Source organism: Echinops telfairi, unplaced genomic scaffold (genome assembly GCF_000313985.2).
Source record: "Echinops telfairi isolate 266 unplaced genomic scaffold, ASM31398v2 ScPeMD7_7469;HRSCAF=8507_0, whole genome shotgun sequence".
In the NCBI taxonomy this organism is placed as follows: Eukaryota; Metazoa; Chordata; class Mammalia; order Afrosoricida; family Tenrecidae; genus Echinops; species Echinops telfairi.
In genome coordinates, this window is record NW_022111372.1 from 83,156,391 (window position 1) to 83,172,244 (window position 15,854).

The 15,854-nt window shown below is 58.9% G+C and overlaps 1 protein-coding gene across 3 annotated transcripts in view; it reads left to right on the forward strand.

The window, feature by feature from the left end:
* Window positions 1-6,501: 6,501 nt before the first annotated feature.
* PDGFRB (platelet derived growth factor receptor beta) overlaps window positions 6,502-15,854 on the forward strand; it is a 37,097-nt gene continuing 27,744 nt past the window's right edge. Inside the window, exons 1-2 of one of the 3 annotated variants that reach the window (XM_045284790.1) lie at window positions 6,502-6,690; window positions 6,787-6,914. Coding sequence is in view for 1 of the 3 variants with exons in the window: in XM_045284789.1 (XP_045140724.1) it covers window positions 9,811-9,958 (148 nt within the window). In the remaining 2 variants the exon portion in view is untranslated. Of the gene's footprint in view, window positions 6,691-6,786; window positions 6,915-9,807; window positions 9,959-11,013; window positions 11,088-15,854 lie in introns of those variants that run through there. The other 2 variants (XM_045284789.1, XM_045284791.1) reach the window with 2 other exon arrangements.

The window sequence follows — 15,854 nt, forward strand, 5'->3', positions numbered from 1 at the left end:
CCTGCAAAAAGAGTCTCCACTCTTTTCAGCCCTCATTCTTGGTGGACTCCTAGTCAGAGTGCCCAGCCAGTCCTGATGTGCCATCCCCAGCAAGCCCCTCCCGAGGACACACACACACACACACACACACAGTTGCGGCATTGGTCGGCACTGGCTTGCGGCAATGGTGCACGTCAGAAGAGAACGTCTTCCATAAGGGTCCCCTCCACGAACCTTGTGGCAGTTTGCTTTTTTGTGAGTGTTTTTCTGTGTGTGCCAACCAGGGACACTGTAACCTCCTAAGAATCCTAGGCTGAAACTGTGAGTCACTCCCACCCTGGCCTCTGGCTCGCCTCCCCAGCCTCAATCCCTCCCCAGCAGCCCACGGGGATGGGGTCCAGCGTGGCGGGTGACCGGGTGTGTGTGGAGAAGCCCAGCTATCACCACCACCACGTGGGTAGCTTCTTCCTCTGTGGGCAGTCTTTATCTCTGGGAGCAGTTGTTTATTGGACCGCTCCTTCCCACTGGCTCCCCCGGTGGGCCCCTCTCCCCCCTGGAAGCCCTCCCTCCTGGCTGCTCTCACACATCTGACCAGGGCCTCCAGGGGTGGGGTGCAAGGACAATGGCCTCATAAAGATCCTGGTGATAGCTTGGTTTTTAAATTGAGTTTATAGCCCTGGAAGGGAAAGAGCAAGCATCCCTCTTCCCTCCCAGCTCAGCTTTTTGTTGGGCAGGGTTTGCTTAAGCTAAGCGAGTGGGCCTCAGGCCAGCGCTAGGTGTATAAGCCTTCACTTCCTCACTCACTGCCCTGGCGTGGATTCCAGCCCATAGTGACCCGAGTATAACCACCAGGGTATAACCGCCCCTGTGAGTTTCCAAGACTGGAACGCTGTACGGGGGTAGAAAACCTCGTCTTTCTTCCATGGAGCACCTGGTGGTTTTGAACTGCTGACCTCGTGATTAGCCCAACACATAACCCATGACCCCACCAGGCCTCAATCTTCTTGAAATCCTGTCCAGACTGCATTCCCTAGATGTTCCTAGATTCTGAGACCTTGGGCAAGTTACTCCCACATTCTGATGCTCCACTTTGGAAGCTCAGGCAGTAATTCCTCCCCTGCCCACCTCTGGGGGCAGATGTGAGGCAGATGCGGAGGTTGGGCCCTTCTCTCTCTCTCTCTCTCTCTCTCTCTCTCCCTCCAGAGGCTTGGTCGCCACCTGCTGGCCTCCAAGGGTACTACAAGACTCTGGCCTGTTTCTTCAAATTGCTCCAGAAGCACGGTGGGTGTTGGGAGTAGGGTGCCATCCTACTCCTTAGGGTGCAACTGCTTGCTTGCAATTTACAGATGCAGCTCACCAGGCATTCCTTCCATGGCACTTCTGGGTAGGTTTGTGCTGTCAATATTCAGTGAGTAGCTGAGAGGTAACTGCTCTTTTTTGCTAACTAGGGTCCTTTGCCTCCCTGTGAGGAAGCAGGGGAGGCAGCTCCCCAGACACAAGGGGACTCTAGCTCCAGGACCACAGAGTGTCCTTGTCAGAAGGAGTACTGCATCTTATCCTAGTGCCTGGAAGTCTCAGAGGCCGGGGAGAGAACGAAAGGCCACACTGAGCCTGTGGCAAAGGCTCCCCGGATACCCAGAAGTCCCACCTCCTGGGAGGCATAGTCACTCGGACACCTGAACACTAGCCCCTGGTCCGCTGACCCCTCCCTACACCAGCCTTCCCTCCTAGATCCCCTGTGTGATATTCTGCAGCCATTCCTCCTGACCCTGTGGTGAACGCCAAGCTCCACAAGGCGTGGCCCCTGACTGCTCTCCAATCTCGTTCTGTGCTATAATGCCTCTCCACTGCAGCCTCCTTTCATTTCTGCCCAAACGCACCAAGCTCTTTCAGCTCCTGTCTTTGGCGCCTGCGGTTCCCTCAGTCTACAACACTGTTCCTCCACCCACCACCACTGCCAACACACTGTGTGCTGCCCCTCAGGCCTCAGCCAAAATGTGCCTGACCCAGAGAAGCCTGACTCTACCACACAAGGCCCCGCCCCGCCCACTGTTCTCTGTGCCTCTCTGCTGGCACTTCTCACAAGTGGGTATGATCATTTTGCTTGTGGTCTCCTTCCTGTTTGCTGGGGAGCACTGGGAGGGCAAGCCTCGTACGGAGCAGGTGCTTGGCTCATTTCTGTTCAAGGATAACCGGTGGAAGGCACACGACTTCCTGGGAGCTCGGGGCCCCTCTGAAACCTGCCGTGCATCCTCAGATGGATTCTGGCCTTTTCTGGGCCTTAGGACACACAGGGGGCTCTGCACAGGGGGCTCTGCTGTTTGGACAGCCTTTGAGCCATTTCTGAACATCCAAAGGGCACATCCCAGGTCCCAGGGCTGGGCTTGCAGGCTGACTTCACTAATCGGCTCTGAAACCATTTCTGGGTCTTGTTGCAAAAGGGATGCCCAGCTGGCCATCTGGACTCAGCTGCCCGGAGGAAGGAGGACCCACAGGCTGGTTCAGGCATGGGGCGGGGACCATGAGAATTTCTCCAGCGAGGGGGCCTGGCCCAGGCTTGGTGGCAGCTGGGCCACAGGGGAATGTGAGAGAGCCCCAGAGACCAAAGGCCTCATGTGGACTTCTTGTGCTCAAAGACCCTATCCGGAATTGGCAAAGTCCCCTCCTTAGCAATGGTGGCCATTGGCCCCTGTAACTTTGGCTCGACTGACTCCTGGGACCAGGAGAGGTCTGAGGGAGGAAGGGGGCTTTGTAAACCCTCAGCCCTGGGGCACTGAGAGGAGTCCAGAGTGGGTGAGAGATGGGCAGTATTTCCTTCTCCTGGCCCCCTGGCTGCAGGCACAAGGAGCCACTTGGATGAGGAGTTATTTGCCGGGGACCGGAAGTCCTGCATTCCAGGCTTCTGTATCTCCACTAACCTCAGGCAAGGCCCCTCCCTGCTGTACTCTTGGGGCCTCAGTTTCCAGGCTTGCACAGTTACATCCTTAGGGCCCTCTGGCCCTGACAGCCAAGATGACTGTGCTGATGCCTGGGGCTTATGTGCTGCTTCCTCATCTCCACTCCAGATGGGCTGGGGGGGTGGGGGACCTGAGGAGGGGCCGACAGCCCCAGAGCGTGGGAGAGCCAGATGTGGTGGCTGCTGGCCCTGCCTGCCTGAGTGCTGAGTGGGCCCAAGGGGAATTCTCCCACTCAGTCTCCCTTTCCGGATACCCCCCCCCTCCCTCGCCGCCCACCCCACTGTGCACTGCAGCTTCCGGCCAGGCAAGCGTGGGTGGGGGTCCTAAGAGGGGGTAGCTAGAGCCTGGCTCCCTCTTTCAGGGAAGAGCAAGGGGCTGAGACTCAGCAAACTTTTGAATTTTTCAGTTCCACTTGAGCACCACATGCATGTACTGAAAGAGCCGCCTCCACATGCATGTACTGAAAGAGCTGCCTCCACATGCATGTACTGAAAGAGCCGCCTCCACATGCATGTACTGAAAGAGCCCCAGTTGGCCAAGACAAGAGCCCAGGTTCCAGTCTGAGCCCTCGAAGACCATGCACACATCCCCGGGCCTCAGCGACCTTGGCTGCAAAATGAGCCTGTTGGAGAGCATCCTCTAGCCCTGAATCAACATTTGTCCTGTCTCCCCACTCTGCTCTAGGCCCAGCACAAAACACCTCGGGTCCACTTCTGCCTCTCAACCACATGTGAAGAGCTTGCATTCCTGACTACACAGTGGGAGAAATGGAAGTTCAGAAAGAATATCCTTAGTCCACGGCCACCCAGCAAGGGTTTGCCCAGGGCCACACAGAGCTGGGCTTGAAACTGCCAACCCCAGAGCCCAAATTCCTAACCCTTGAGCAGCAGCATCGCTGTGCAATGTGGGAGGGAGGCCCTGAGCCTCAAGACCCACAGGGCTTTGCTCCTGCCACAACCCCTCCTCATCCACTGCAGGCAGGAATCCCACCCTCCATCCTCTGCCCACCTATCCCAGCCCAGCATGCCCCAATGATTGTCCAAGACCACACACGCCCAGCACTGGGGCAAGTGGGAGATTGCTCACAGCATGCCCTGTTCTGGTAGATACCCCAGCATGTCAGTGCACAAGGGGAAACTGAGGCCCAGCAGAGGGTGGGCTCAGGCCAGGGGCACCCAGAGATTACATGCAGCTTGAAGGAGTGACAGTCATTATGTCAAGAACACCCCAGGCACTGTACGGATCCCATTAAGCACAGCACACCCCTATGGCACGTTTATGAGTTGGCTCGCCTATCATTGCCACTATGAGGAAACGGACAGCCAGGAGTTTTAGTGTCTTGCCCAAAGCCATGCAGCTTGGAAGTGGAGAGGCTGGAATTTGCACTTAGCTCTAGAACCTTCCCTCTTAATCCCCACCCTTCTAGCTCTACTACCCAGCCCTCAGGGAGTCCCTGCAGTGCTCCCACCTCTAACTCAGCCATGGGCAGCTGGGCAGCCTGGTGCCCACCAAGGGTTAATGGTGGTTGGGGCTAAGTGATTCCAGATGCACCAGCCGGACGGCTGGGCTGGCCGGAAACCGGCAGCTGCCAGGTTCCCCTGGGAGCCACCACCAGCCACCCCCGCCCCCTCTGCACTGCATCTCTGGCCCCCAGCTGGCCCCCTGTCCAAGGGGTCCCCATCCTCTTCTCCCTAGCCAGGGGCCAGCTCTAAGGAAAACAGCAGATACATAATCCCAAGGGCCTTCCAGCCTAGGAGCCTACTCCTGTTATGTACAGATGGGGAAACTGAGTCTTGGGTGGGGTGGGGACCAGGAACCCACCCTAGGCCACTCAATAAGTCAGTGACTGGTTTTCCTGATTCCATATCAGCTTTGGGGGGAACTAGAGGATTGCAAAGCCCCTTGCTCCCTCATACCTCTCCTGGTCCCAGGAGTCAAATCAAAGTTTCAGGGGCCAATGGCCAGCATTGCTAAGGAGGGGACTTTGCCAATTCCGGGTGGGGTCTTTGGGCACAAGAAGTCCACATGAGGCCTGAGCCTTTGGTCTCTGGGGCTCTCTCACATTCCCCTGTGGCCCAGCTGCCACCAAGCCTGGGCCAGGCCTCCTCTCTGGAGACATTCTCATGGTCCCCGCCCCATGCCTGAGCCAGCCTGTGGGCCCTCCTTCCTCCCAGCAGTCCAGATCAGGTGGCCAGCTGGGCATCCCTTTTGCAACAAGACCCAGAAATGGTTTCAGAGTCGATGAATGAAGTGGGCCTGCAGTCCCAGCTCCAGCATCCTCCCAGTGCCTGAATGAAGACCTGGGAGGGAGAGGGCAGCACAGCGGAAGGAACTCTAGGCCCACTGAGGCTCTTCCTGTGTGACCCAGAACCCCGTTCTTCCCGTCTCCGGGCCTCAGTTCCCCGTGTGCATAGGCGTGGGGGGCAGAGTTGGCACAGCTCAACTCCCGGAGCCCCCTTTAAAAAACCCTGGCATTGAAGGGCTAGGACTTGGACACCTTCTGAGCTGAGAAGGTAAATACAGAAAATGTGTGCAGACATGAAAGACCCACTCCCGGGGCCAGGAGCAGAGCCAAGCCTGGGTGGAAGGAGGGCCGGAGGCCATCTGATGGGTAACTCAGTGACAGGGAGACCGGAAGAGGCCAGCAGGGCACTGGCACGTGGGTATTGGATCGGCCTCAGAGGAGCTGTGTCCCTTTGATCATGTGACTCCTAAGATCCAGTTCAGCTGCTGTTCTGCGATTGCTGTGTGAATGCCGGCCACTCTTTCCCCTCCTTCGGGGCCTGCTTGCATCCCTCTGGGGTTCTGAGACGAGAGGAAGAAGCATGAAGGTCTGTCCTGGGGGGCCTGGGACAACTTGCTCTCCCTCTCTGTGCCTGGCTGTCCCTGGGCCTTGATTTCTCCTTCTGACATTGACAGATGATCTCCGAGAGTCTTTCAAGCCTCAGTTAGGTACTCTCTAAAGGCCCTTCTGGCTCCCTGCCTAGCTCCCCCTGCACTTTGTCCGCCTCCCCCACTGGCCTGATGGTCCCTCAGGTCCGGGCCCTTGTCTTCCTCACCAGCACAGAGCCTGGTGCTCAGTGGTACCTGTTTCAGGAAGGGATGCTGACCGAGTCAGCCATAGAGGCAATCAAAGCTCCCGTTACAGGCCCGTAAACGGAGCGACGGAGGAGCTTCTCCCCTGCCCCAGGTACCATGGCAAGGAGAGATGACAGTGGTTGACAGGCATCAGGCAAGTGGGGACCGGCCACTCTTCAATAAAGTGACTCAGCGGCTGGCTGGTCGGCGTGGGCTGCGGAATTTCTAAACATCCCCTCACATCCAGAGAGAGCTCGGGAGAAGGGAGGGAGCACAGGGGAAGAACAACAAGAAACTGAGGGGGAAAAGTGAAATTGAAAACAGACGCACGCGTCCGCCCTCCCCGCCCTGCCACCCCCCCTTCTCTCCGCTGACCAATCAGAGGCTGCCCTGCAGCCTTTCCCCCAAAGTGGGGGTGTGGGGGCAGGGAAGCCCACGGTGGAGTGAGCTCCTGGGGCTGCCAGCGGCACAGCAGTCCCTGCCCTCCGTCTGGGACCCCGGACGCTTTGAGCAGCTCAGAGTCCCAGAAGAGGAGCTCACTGAGGAAGAAGGAGCCCAGGCCCCTCCAAGCAGCTGCCGGACAGCAGCCTGGGCCCTGCGGCTAGCCCGGGCCAGCCAGACTCAGGGCGGCCCCTCCTGGAAGCTTGCTCCTCCTGAAGGATGCTTTGGGAGTGAGGTGAAGGCAGGCAGTTCCTCGCCCACCCCTGCAGCCCCCACCCACCTTCCCCCAGTCTCCGGCTTCTGCAGTGACCCTGTCTGTCCTCCTGCACAGCCGCTGGCCTTGTGCAGTCCTGCAGTATCTCCAGAGAAGGGGAGAAGGCAGTGAGGAGGGCTTCCTGGAGGGGGTGGCAGCCCAGAGCCTGGGACTCTGCTTACAGGAGAAGACATTCCCGCAGCAAGGTAAGTGCTGGGAGAGGGAGGACCCCGCCCCTTGCCCTGTCCCTTGTCCCAGCCCTCCTCAAAAAAATGAAAAATATGTTTAACAAAACCAGATGGGAGGAGGCCGGGTGGTAGAAGACAGCATCAGGGCTGAAAGAGCCACTTCTGGCCTTCCCTGGGCTTCTAGGTGGGAGTGGTCTCTGCCTCCCAAGTGTGCTGCCCCTCTCTCATCAAATGGACAGGCCCCAGGGGTTTCTGGGTGCTGAGACAGCACCCCCTGTCTATACGAGGTGGAGGTGGGGAGAGTCAGAAGGGGGGCAAGAGAAGAGACTTGGGGATGGCTTATAGAGGGGCCTTTAAAAGGGACGGGGGACCTAGGGGCCACAGCCCTGGCACCCAGGCCCCTGCCTTGTCCCCAAGAATCAGACTGGCTCTAGGCCAATCAGCCGCCTGGCAACCTCTGGGGATTTAAATGGATTTGCAAATTTTCCAGATTCCTAACATGGCCTTCCAAACCCCCAGTGGCTGGGAAAGTTTCAGAGTGAGTACCCCCTACCACTCACTCAGTGGCTGGCCCGGCCTAGCACTCTGGGGGCTGAGGCAAGGGGGCTGGGACCAGGTTGTTGGGTCTGGGGTCTCCTATGAAAATGGGGTAGGCCTGAGGAGCTCTTTCCCAGAGTCCCGGGCCATGGTTCAGGCTTCCTCGGCATCTCCCCGTTTCCGGGCTTGGCTCCTTCTCTGGTCTGTTCTAAAACATGAATTTGGTGATGGTACTCCCTTGCTCAAAACCCTCCTGTGGGTCCCCAGGCCCCGAGCACCCCAGTTTCTAGCAATGGCTGCCCTGGGCTAGTGTTCTAGGAGAATGACCTCAGGTAGCACCCACCAGAAGTTCCAGAGCCCTGACCTGCTTCCCTCCCCTCTGAGGTTCAGGGGGACACTGAGGTTCAGGGCAGCCACACAGGAAGGGGGCCAAGCTTGGAGCTGGGCTAGCTTTGCCCCACACTCCCCAGCTGCAGCGAGCCTGGCCCTTTTGTTCCTGCTGTCCAGTCTCAGGATTCCCAGAGGGATTGGCAGGGTCACGCCTGTGGACACATGCCCTCCCCGTTCTCCTGCCCACAGTCTCTTCCTCCATCCCTGTACCGTCCCTCCAAGGCCCCTCCCTCCTCCTTCCTCCCGCCTTCCTGGGCCAGTCTCGTCTCCTCTCTGGAGCGCCACATGCTGGGGTCCAGCTGGGCCGCTGGGCCTTCCCTGCCTGCTTGGGCTCCATGTATCCGCACAACTGAGAGAATCCAGGCCCCAGGCCTCCTCAGCTGGGCTCTGCCCCCACTGGCCCCACCCCCACCCCACTGGGTGAGCAGCACTGCTGAGAGAACCCAGCCCCCAGCCCCACCCCCTCCTTTATGTGCCTTCCAGGACGCCCAGCTCTCTGGACCACAGATGCCCCACTCCCACTGGGAGGGGCTCCTGCCCACCCCTGAGACCTCCAGCCCACAGGGGCCTCCAGCAGGAACGGTGGAGGTTCGGCAGCCCCGCAAGCAGGGACAGCCAGACCCTCAGCAATCTCAGACATGACAGTGCTGCTTGTCCCCCACCCCCCACCCCAGGCACAGAGCCCACACCTCACACGGCCTGACCCCCTCGCCACAGCTCTTGGGTCTCGGCGCTGGGATTCTTCTGATTTTACAGACGAGGAAACTGAGGCTAAGAGAGGCTAACTGACCTGTCCAGGGTGGCACAGCTAGTAGACTCAGTGTCTCAGTCCCCACCGCCTGACTCCACAGTCCTTACTGGTCAGAGGGGCCGCCCCTATCTTCCTACAGGGCTGCCCCCGGCTCTGGCATCTCCCCCACAGAGAGGGCAGGCAGCTCAGCATCAAGACCCGTCTGGCCCCGAGTCGGGAAGGAGACCATCTGGCCGGCATCCTCACTTCCTGCTTGACCGTGGTTATCAGGGGCCTCCCCCCTCGGGGCCGGCAGCGGTCCTGTGGGAAGAGGAGCTGGAACTGGTCAGTGCCCCAGATGTGTGGATTCAGTCAGGGCCCCGGCATTGACTCAGCTCCCTAGCCCCCACTGCACCCTCCTCAGGGCTGCTTCCTCGTCCAGGCAAACAGCCCCCCAAGCTTAGTGCCCACTGACGCTGGGCCAGCCGCTCAGCCGCGGTCCCCTCCTCTCTGCGTGGCGGCACTGACTCGTACTGGGCTCCGGGAAGTCACAGCACAGGACAGAACCAACCCCTGCCTTCGCATCGAGCCTGCCTCAGGGCCACCCTGAAGGGCAGTAGAACTGACCCTGGGGCTTTCCGAGACTCAGTGTTTATTGTAGTAGACAGTCTCGTCTCCTCTTTCTCCCCCAGAGTGGCAGGTGGGTTTGAACTGCTGGCCTGGTGGTTAGCAGTCCGGGCATAACACACTGTGCCACACTGACCAGGTCAGGTGCTGGTCACAGTGCTGCCGCTCCCGCCATCTGCTGCTAAACGGGGGCTGCTGCTCCCCCTCCCTCCTGCCCAGGAGCCCTGCACTGTGACAGTAACCTACCACGGGCTGTGCCCAGGGAAGGGACCCTGACTACTACTAGGTGCCATGTGAGGCCCACAGCCCGCGGGCTGGGTCTGAGGCCAGCTGCCCTCTGGGCTGAGGGAAAGGACTCCGAGTTTTGCTCAGGACAGATAGCTCGCTGTGATGGGGAGAGAAACAGGAAGGGGAGGGGCCCTGGACTCCCTCCCTGCTCAGAGCAGAGCCCTGTGGGGGGCACATCCTTGGAACAGGAGACCCCCTCTGCTCTGCCCCACAGCAGCCCCTTGCTGGGGGGAGCCGGGACAGAAGAGGTCTAGGGTGCCTCCCAGGGGCAGAGCTGGGAAGTGTGTGGGCAGGGTCACGGGCAGCCAATGCTGTGTATTGTCGCTATGCGGGGCCCACAAGATGTCCCCAGAGCATCCACCGCTCTGCTCCTTGGAGCACAGTACGTGGCTTACTGACACTTGTGGAGTGAAAGGAACCCTCTTTAACAGCCTCCAAGAGTACATGGACTCTCCTAGCTTTCCACATGAAGAAACGGCTCAGAGGTCAGGTCAGTGGCTCCAGGTCCCCCAGCCAGGAAGGGTTGGGGCTGGGATTTGCAGCCAGGTGTTTCTGCGTCCAGGCCAGGTGGGAGCTGGATGGCTCCCTGAGACCCAGTGAAAGCCCCCATCAGGCTGCTGGCTGTGGAGGGTGCTCTCAGGGATCTGGTGGGGGAGCATCCCCCATGTGAACACGGGCACTGCAGCCCCTCGCCCGGCCTCACTTCTCCCCGCAGTGAGGAGGCTGAAGCAAGCCCCTTCCAACCCGACAACAATTCCAGGATTCTGAGCCACGCAGGGCCAGGCTGGCAGCCGCACAAGCCCCGCTGTGTGCTCTGGATCATGCATATTTAACTGCACTGGGGAAGGGCTTTATCCCACCCTTTCCCTGCATACTGCAGACAGAGAACAGGATCAATGGCTGCTCATGGGAAGCATTCACCTGCATCAGAGTTGGCGATCTGCGCAGCCCCTCCCTCAGTGCACCCCACTGCTCAGGACACGAGCAGGGGTAGTGCCCACAGTGTCCCCAAGCCCACATTCCTGGGAGACTGGGGACGGAGGACCAGGGGACTGCCCCTGTTGGAGAGGGTCTGGGGGTGGTGTTCTACATCTTTGAACTGCCTGTGCTCTGACTTCAGTGAAGTGGAAGTTGGTAGAGGACGAAGCTGGTGTGACTCCACCGTTGACCAGTGACAGTGTCTTGTCACCCAACTTGGAGGGCTTGAAGCGAGCCCCCACTCAAAGCATCGAGCGGGGAGCCCACCCCACGCCCCTCCCAAGCCTCAGACCCAGAGCTTTCTGAATGCTGGGGCCCTGCCTCCCTGCGCCCCCTTTCAGATGCATGTTGAGAGCCCCAGCCCGAGAGAGTGCAGGAGATGGAAAATCAAAGTCTCTTGCTGTCACTGCATCACTGCTCTTTCTCCTCCTCTAGTTATGGGCTATTTGATGTCTCAGGTGCTCAAAACCTTTCATCTGCCAGAGCCCCGCTTCTCCGCCCAGTGATGGGGAGGGCTGTCGGATGGGAATGGAGTAGCAGAGCCGAGGAATTAGGACGTCCTAGAGATCAGAGACGTGGAGACCTTGGGGTTGCCTCCTTACATCCCCTTACGGCACAGTATGAGGTCCCTAGGGAAGAAGGTAGGAAACTCAGTCAGATGGCCTTGGGCTGCTGTGCTGGGACCTGGGCCACAGGCCTGGGGCTTCCTTGTGCCATGGAGAATGCTGGCACTTCACCATTTCCTTACCACTAGGGACCTGGCTCTGCCTCCGACCTTCTGGGCTCACCCCCAGGTCTCTGGGGAAGGGGTGGGAGCTGGGGTGTGGTCAGAGGACAGAGTGGAGCTAACGTGCAGTGGATGGCATCCTGAGCAGGGTGGCTAATCTCTGTACCAGGGAGCCTTGGATCAAGCCCCAGCTCCTCTCTGGCCACCGTGTCCGCTTCCATCAAGATGACCGGAGGTTCCGGCTAGCTCCACTCCTGGAAGAAGGACCCCCATGGGCTGTGACCCCACCAACCTCTCCACTCCTGAGGCATGAGCCGAGGGAGGGGCAGGTGATTTCCAGGATCAGCCACAGAGGGGACAGGACGCAGCTTTATAAATATGACAGGAAGCCCTGGCCCCTCCAAACCCAGGGTCCCTGCATTTGAGGATTAAGGGCCCAGTGGACCGTGGGAGACTGTGTCTTACCTCTGTTTATATCTGCAGTCTCCTGCCTGGCTACCTATGTGGCAACCAGCTGGATGAAGGGGAGGGTAGAGATGGGCGGGTAGATGGTGGACAGTTAGCCTCCCCTTTCAGCGCCCTGGCTTGGTCTAATGCTCTCTAGTCACCCTGTTGGAATCCTTAATACTCTTTGTAAACAAAGGGTCCTGCATTTTCATTTTGCAAATTTTCAAATTATGTGACTAGTTAGGGAAGGGCTTCATCCGTGAAACTGGCCTGGCTGCCTCCATGTCCCTGTCCTAACCCACCTCCTTCCCCATATTGTCAGCCTCTTCATATCACTCTCCTGGGTGAGGGTCCCCTTCAAAGACCACCCACTTCATTGTCAACTCCTTCCAGCGCTGGCTTCCTGCGCACCTCCACGGCAAAGCTCAGCTCCTCACCCAGCCCCCACGCCCTCCTCATGACTCTGCCCTCCTACCCGCCCATCAGCTCAGCTCTCTGCTTCAGAGCCATGTCGCGTGCATTTCTCTAACAAGCCATTGCTAAGGCTGTGGGTTCAGCCCAGACAGAGCCCCAGTGTGATGCCCTGAGTTGCCAGCGCCACCATGCAACCCATGCCTAGCTCGGAGCCAACTCCCTCACCCTCTGGGAGCGCATATTGTTCTGTGTTTGCTGAGCAGCTACTGTGTCCCGGGGTCTTCTCATCACCCTTCCAAATGCCCAAAGCTATTCCCAGTCAACGGACTTGGAGAAGTGGAGTTCAGAGGGGTCACACAGTCAGACAGCTGGGACCCAGACTCTGGACGGAGTCTCGCCAAGCTGGCACTGCCACTCAGGGCCTGGCTGGGCTCCCACACAAGGTGCCTTGTCCTACAGCATGGATCAGGTCCCAGCCTGCTAGTGCCAGAGTCCCGCATGTCTGGCCGACCCCTCAACTCCCTGAGGGCTAGGCTCACCATTGCCATCCTCCCCGCCCCCAACCCAGGAAGCCCTGTGTCTGTGAGTGCCCCAGACCTGAGGACCAGAAGGGCTGGGCTTACAGAGCCCTGCATCTCAGGCTGCTCCAGCATTGCCTATACCCGCTGCAAGGCCCATCCTGTCTTCTGGGTACAGAAAGCATCAGTGCACGTAGAGAGGGCTAGCTGGGACCCATTGGGTTTGGAGCCTAGTCCTCAGTTGTCCACTAAATGCCTGCATAGTAGGGCAAGGCCTTGCCCCGCCTGATTCTCTGTCAGAGGACAAACCAGGCTGTGCTGACCACACAACCCCCTCCCGCGGAACCTTCTGGGCAGAGGCTCTCCTGCAGGTCTGCTGACACAAGGCCCTGGCGCTGTGCTGGAGGGAGCGATTGCTCTGTTCTCTCGTGAGTCGATGACCAATAACAACGTGGCAGAGGGCTGCATGCCAGGCCCCACTGTAGGGGTTTCACTCCAAGGGCTCACAGGAGACAGCCTTGCCCCCTCAACCACAGGCCCCAATTTACAGGTGAGGCAGCTGAGGCATGGGGTGCTGACTGTCGGTCAGTGGGAGTCAGAGGGCGAGGGGCAGACAGAAGGAAGGGGGTGAGAGTGGGCGGGTTCGTGAAACCTGAGAGCCTCTCCCCTCCAGGTCTGCTGCCCAGGAGGACTCTGAGGGGACTCTTGGTGCCCATGATTGGCACCATTGATGGCGAGTTCTCTCATTAGTTAGCTGTCCCTGCTTGGCCAGGCAGGGAAGGCTGTGTGCTGGTGGGTCAGCGAGAGTGGACCCAGGACTGCCTGCCCCCTTGGCACTGAGGCCCTATTCTACTGTGGCGCCCACCCCGGCCGGCCCAGGGCTGATCCAGGGCGGCCACAGCTTGGGGAACAGAAGGTTCGCTTGTCTGCCAGCCGCTCGCCCCTCCCCTGCCTCCTCCTAGGACCCCTCTCTGGGGCTCCTTTGGCTGCCCAGGCCTGGCGCTCTTGGTTGCCATGGCACCGACCGGAGATGAGGCTCTGAGGGGTGAGGGGTGGAAGGGCGGGGGGCAGCCTCTGGACCCTTGGGCCTCTGTGAGCGGTGGCAGGGCACACTGGGGACCTGCATGGGCAGGCCTGCGTCCTGGGCTCAGCGGGCCCGTGGCAGAACTGGCTACACACCCTGCCTGACTGCTGGATGCACAGCTCGGAGGCCCTTGGGGGGACCTGATGGGTGGGCAGCCTGGTGAAGGGCTAAGACAAAGACACAGGGAAGAGTTAGCTGCTATGGAGTGGGTGAGGATGGCTGCTAAATCCCTGGGCCCCACTGCAGCCTGCGCCCCTGCTTAGGCCTGCGCCTGCCACTCCTGGCTGTCCTCACCAGGATGCTTCCCCTGACCTCCGTCTGCCCTGAAGGTGCAGAAGGTTCTGGGTTCTAGCCTGAGCCTGACTTTGCGGTGACTGAGGCAGGGCCCCTGCACACTCCACGAGGAAGAGTTGTGAAGACCCTCTGTCCCTGCGAGTCCAGATTAAGTGGTGCCCCACAGGGATGGGGGTGGGGGAGTGTCTCTGGAGAGACCTGTTTCGGGGTGGTTAAAAGCACAGGCTTTGGAGTCAGCAGGCCCCAAGTTTGAATCTCAGCTCCTTTGCCTATTGCCTGCGTGATGCTGAGCAAGTTATCAAACCTCTCTGAGCTCACTGTCCTCCCTTGCGGAATGTGGGGAGGGGGGCGGTCATGACTGTGCCCTCCTCACCCAGCTGCCGTGATGGTGAGATGCAATCCCTGCCCCATCCCATCCCATCCCATCCCACTAGGCAGATGCACTCCCTCCTGAAGGACGTCAGCTTGTGTGCAGGTGAGGGGCATCTGAGCCAGGAGTGGGGAGAGGGCACAGTGAGACAGGTTATGCTCTGTGGGGTCTAATGTGTTCCCACAGGCTGACCTCTGAGGGTCCTGAGCTGTGGAGGAGTGGGATGAAGGGGCCGCCGGGCGAGGGGATGAGACCCCTGCTAGGGGAGGTGTGCAGTTGTAGGTGTGTACTTGCAATCTGTTTGGAGGAAGGGTGAGGGAGGCATGAAGAGGGGCATGTCTGAGCCCTCCCAGGCCTGAGCTCTGACCCTCAGGCTGTCAGCGTCAGGTCCAGCCAGTTGGCTGGAGAGCAGAGGGAGCCGCCCTGCAAATGAATAAACAAACAAAAGGGGGAAAGTTAACAAACAAAAGACCCTGCGGTGAAGGAAAGAGGAAGAAGCCAGGAGGGTGGACTCAAGTCCTGGCTGTGGCTGGGATGTAAGTGTGTCCTGGCTGCTCGCTGGGCTTTCCCGCCCCAGGCCGACAGTGCTCCTGTCACAGCTGTTTGGGATGAGTATCCCAGGACTGAACCCTGGCACATTTTGTGACCTTGGGCAAGCAATCTCTGTGTGCCTCAGTTTTCTCATCCGTAGGATGGGGGTGGGGCACCGGTGCCCTGTGGCTGTTCTGAGACTTTGGTGAGATCATTCACACCAAGGGCTTGGCCAGCACCAACCCAAACAAGCAAACTCACCGAGTGGAGGCCCCAGAGGGCAGGGTAAGGCTGCCCCTGCGAGTCTCTGAGACTGTCACTTTAAAAACAAACAACTTTGTTGGCATATAACCCACATATCATACAATTCAACTGTTCAGTCATATTGAGAAGAGTTGCACAATCATCGCCACAGCCCATTTTAGAGCATTTTCTTCTCTCCTGTACTGGACTGTCATTAGCCCCCCTCCACTCCCCACCCACCCTGCCCGTCTCCCCCAGCCTCCCTTGCCATGCCGTGGGTGACCGTGGAAGCCCAAGATACATTTCCAGATTGAGCCTCTGGCGAGGTCCCTCTACCCAGGCCCGGGAGAACCTGGCCACCGGACAGAGGAGAGGAGAGATGGCCATAGCAGATTGCAGTGACAAGCCTGACTCGAAAGGCCAACATCTTGTTCCCTGATTCCCCGATCTGAGACACTCTGAGCCCCATTTGGTTTTCCATATTTTCTGTGGTCTTTGGGGGTTATCTCTGATGCATTTTGTCATTGTGGGTAGCCTTCTTGCAATTGTGTTATGAGTCTGTTTTTGTCTATGAGACCCAGGACCGATGAACCTGCAGAGACCACAAGTAGATGAAGGGCTCCTGGGGTGTGGTGAGGGAGGTAGGGGTGGGGTGGGGTTGGGGAAAGGGGAGCTGATATCAAGAGTTCAAGAAGGAAAAGAAGGTTTTGAGACTCATTGTGGTAGCAATTATATAATACTGCATGGTGTGCTTGAACTATGGAATGGTATGATATCAAA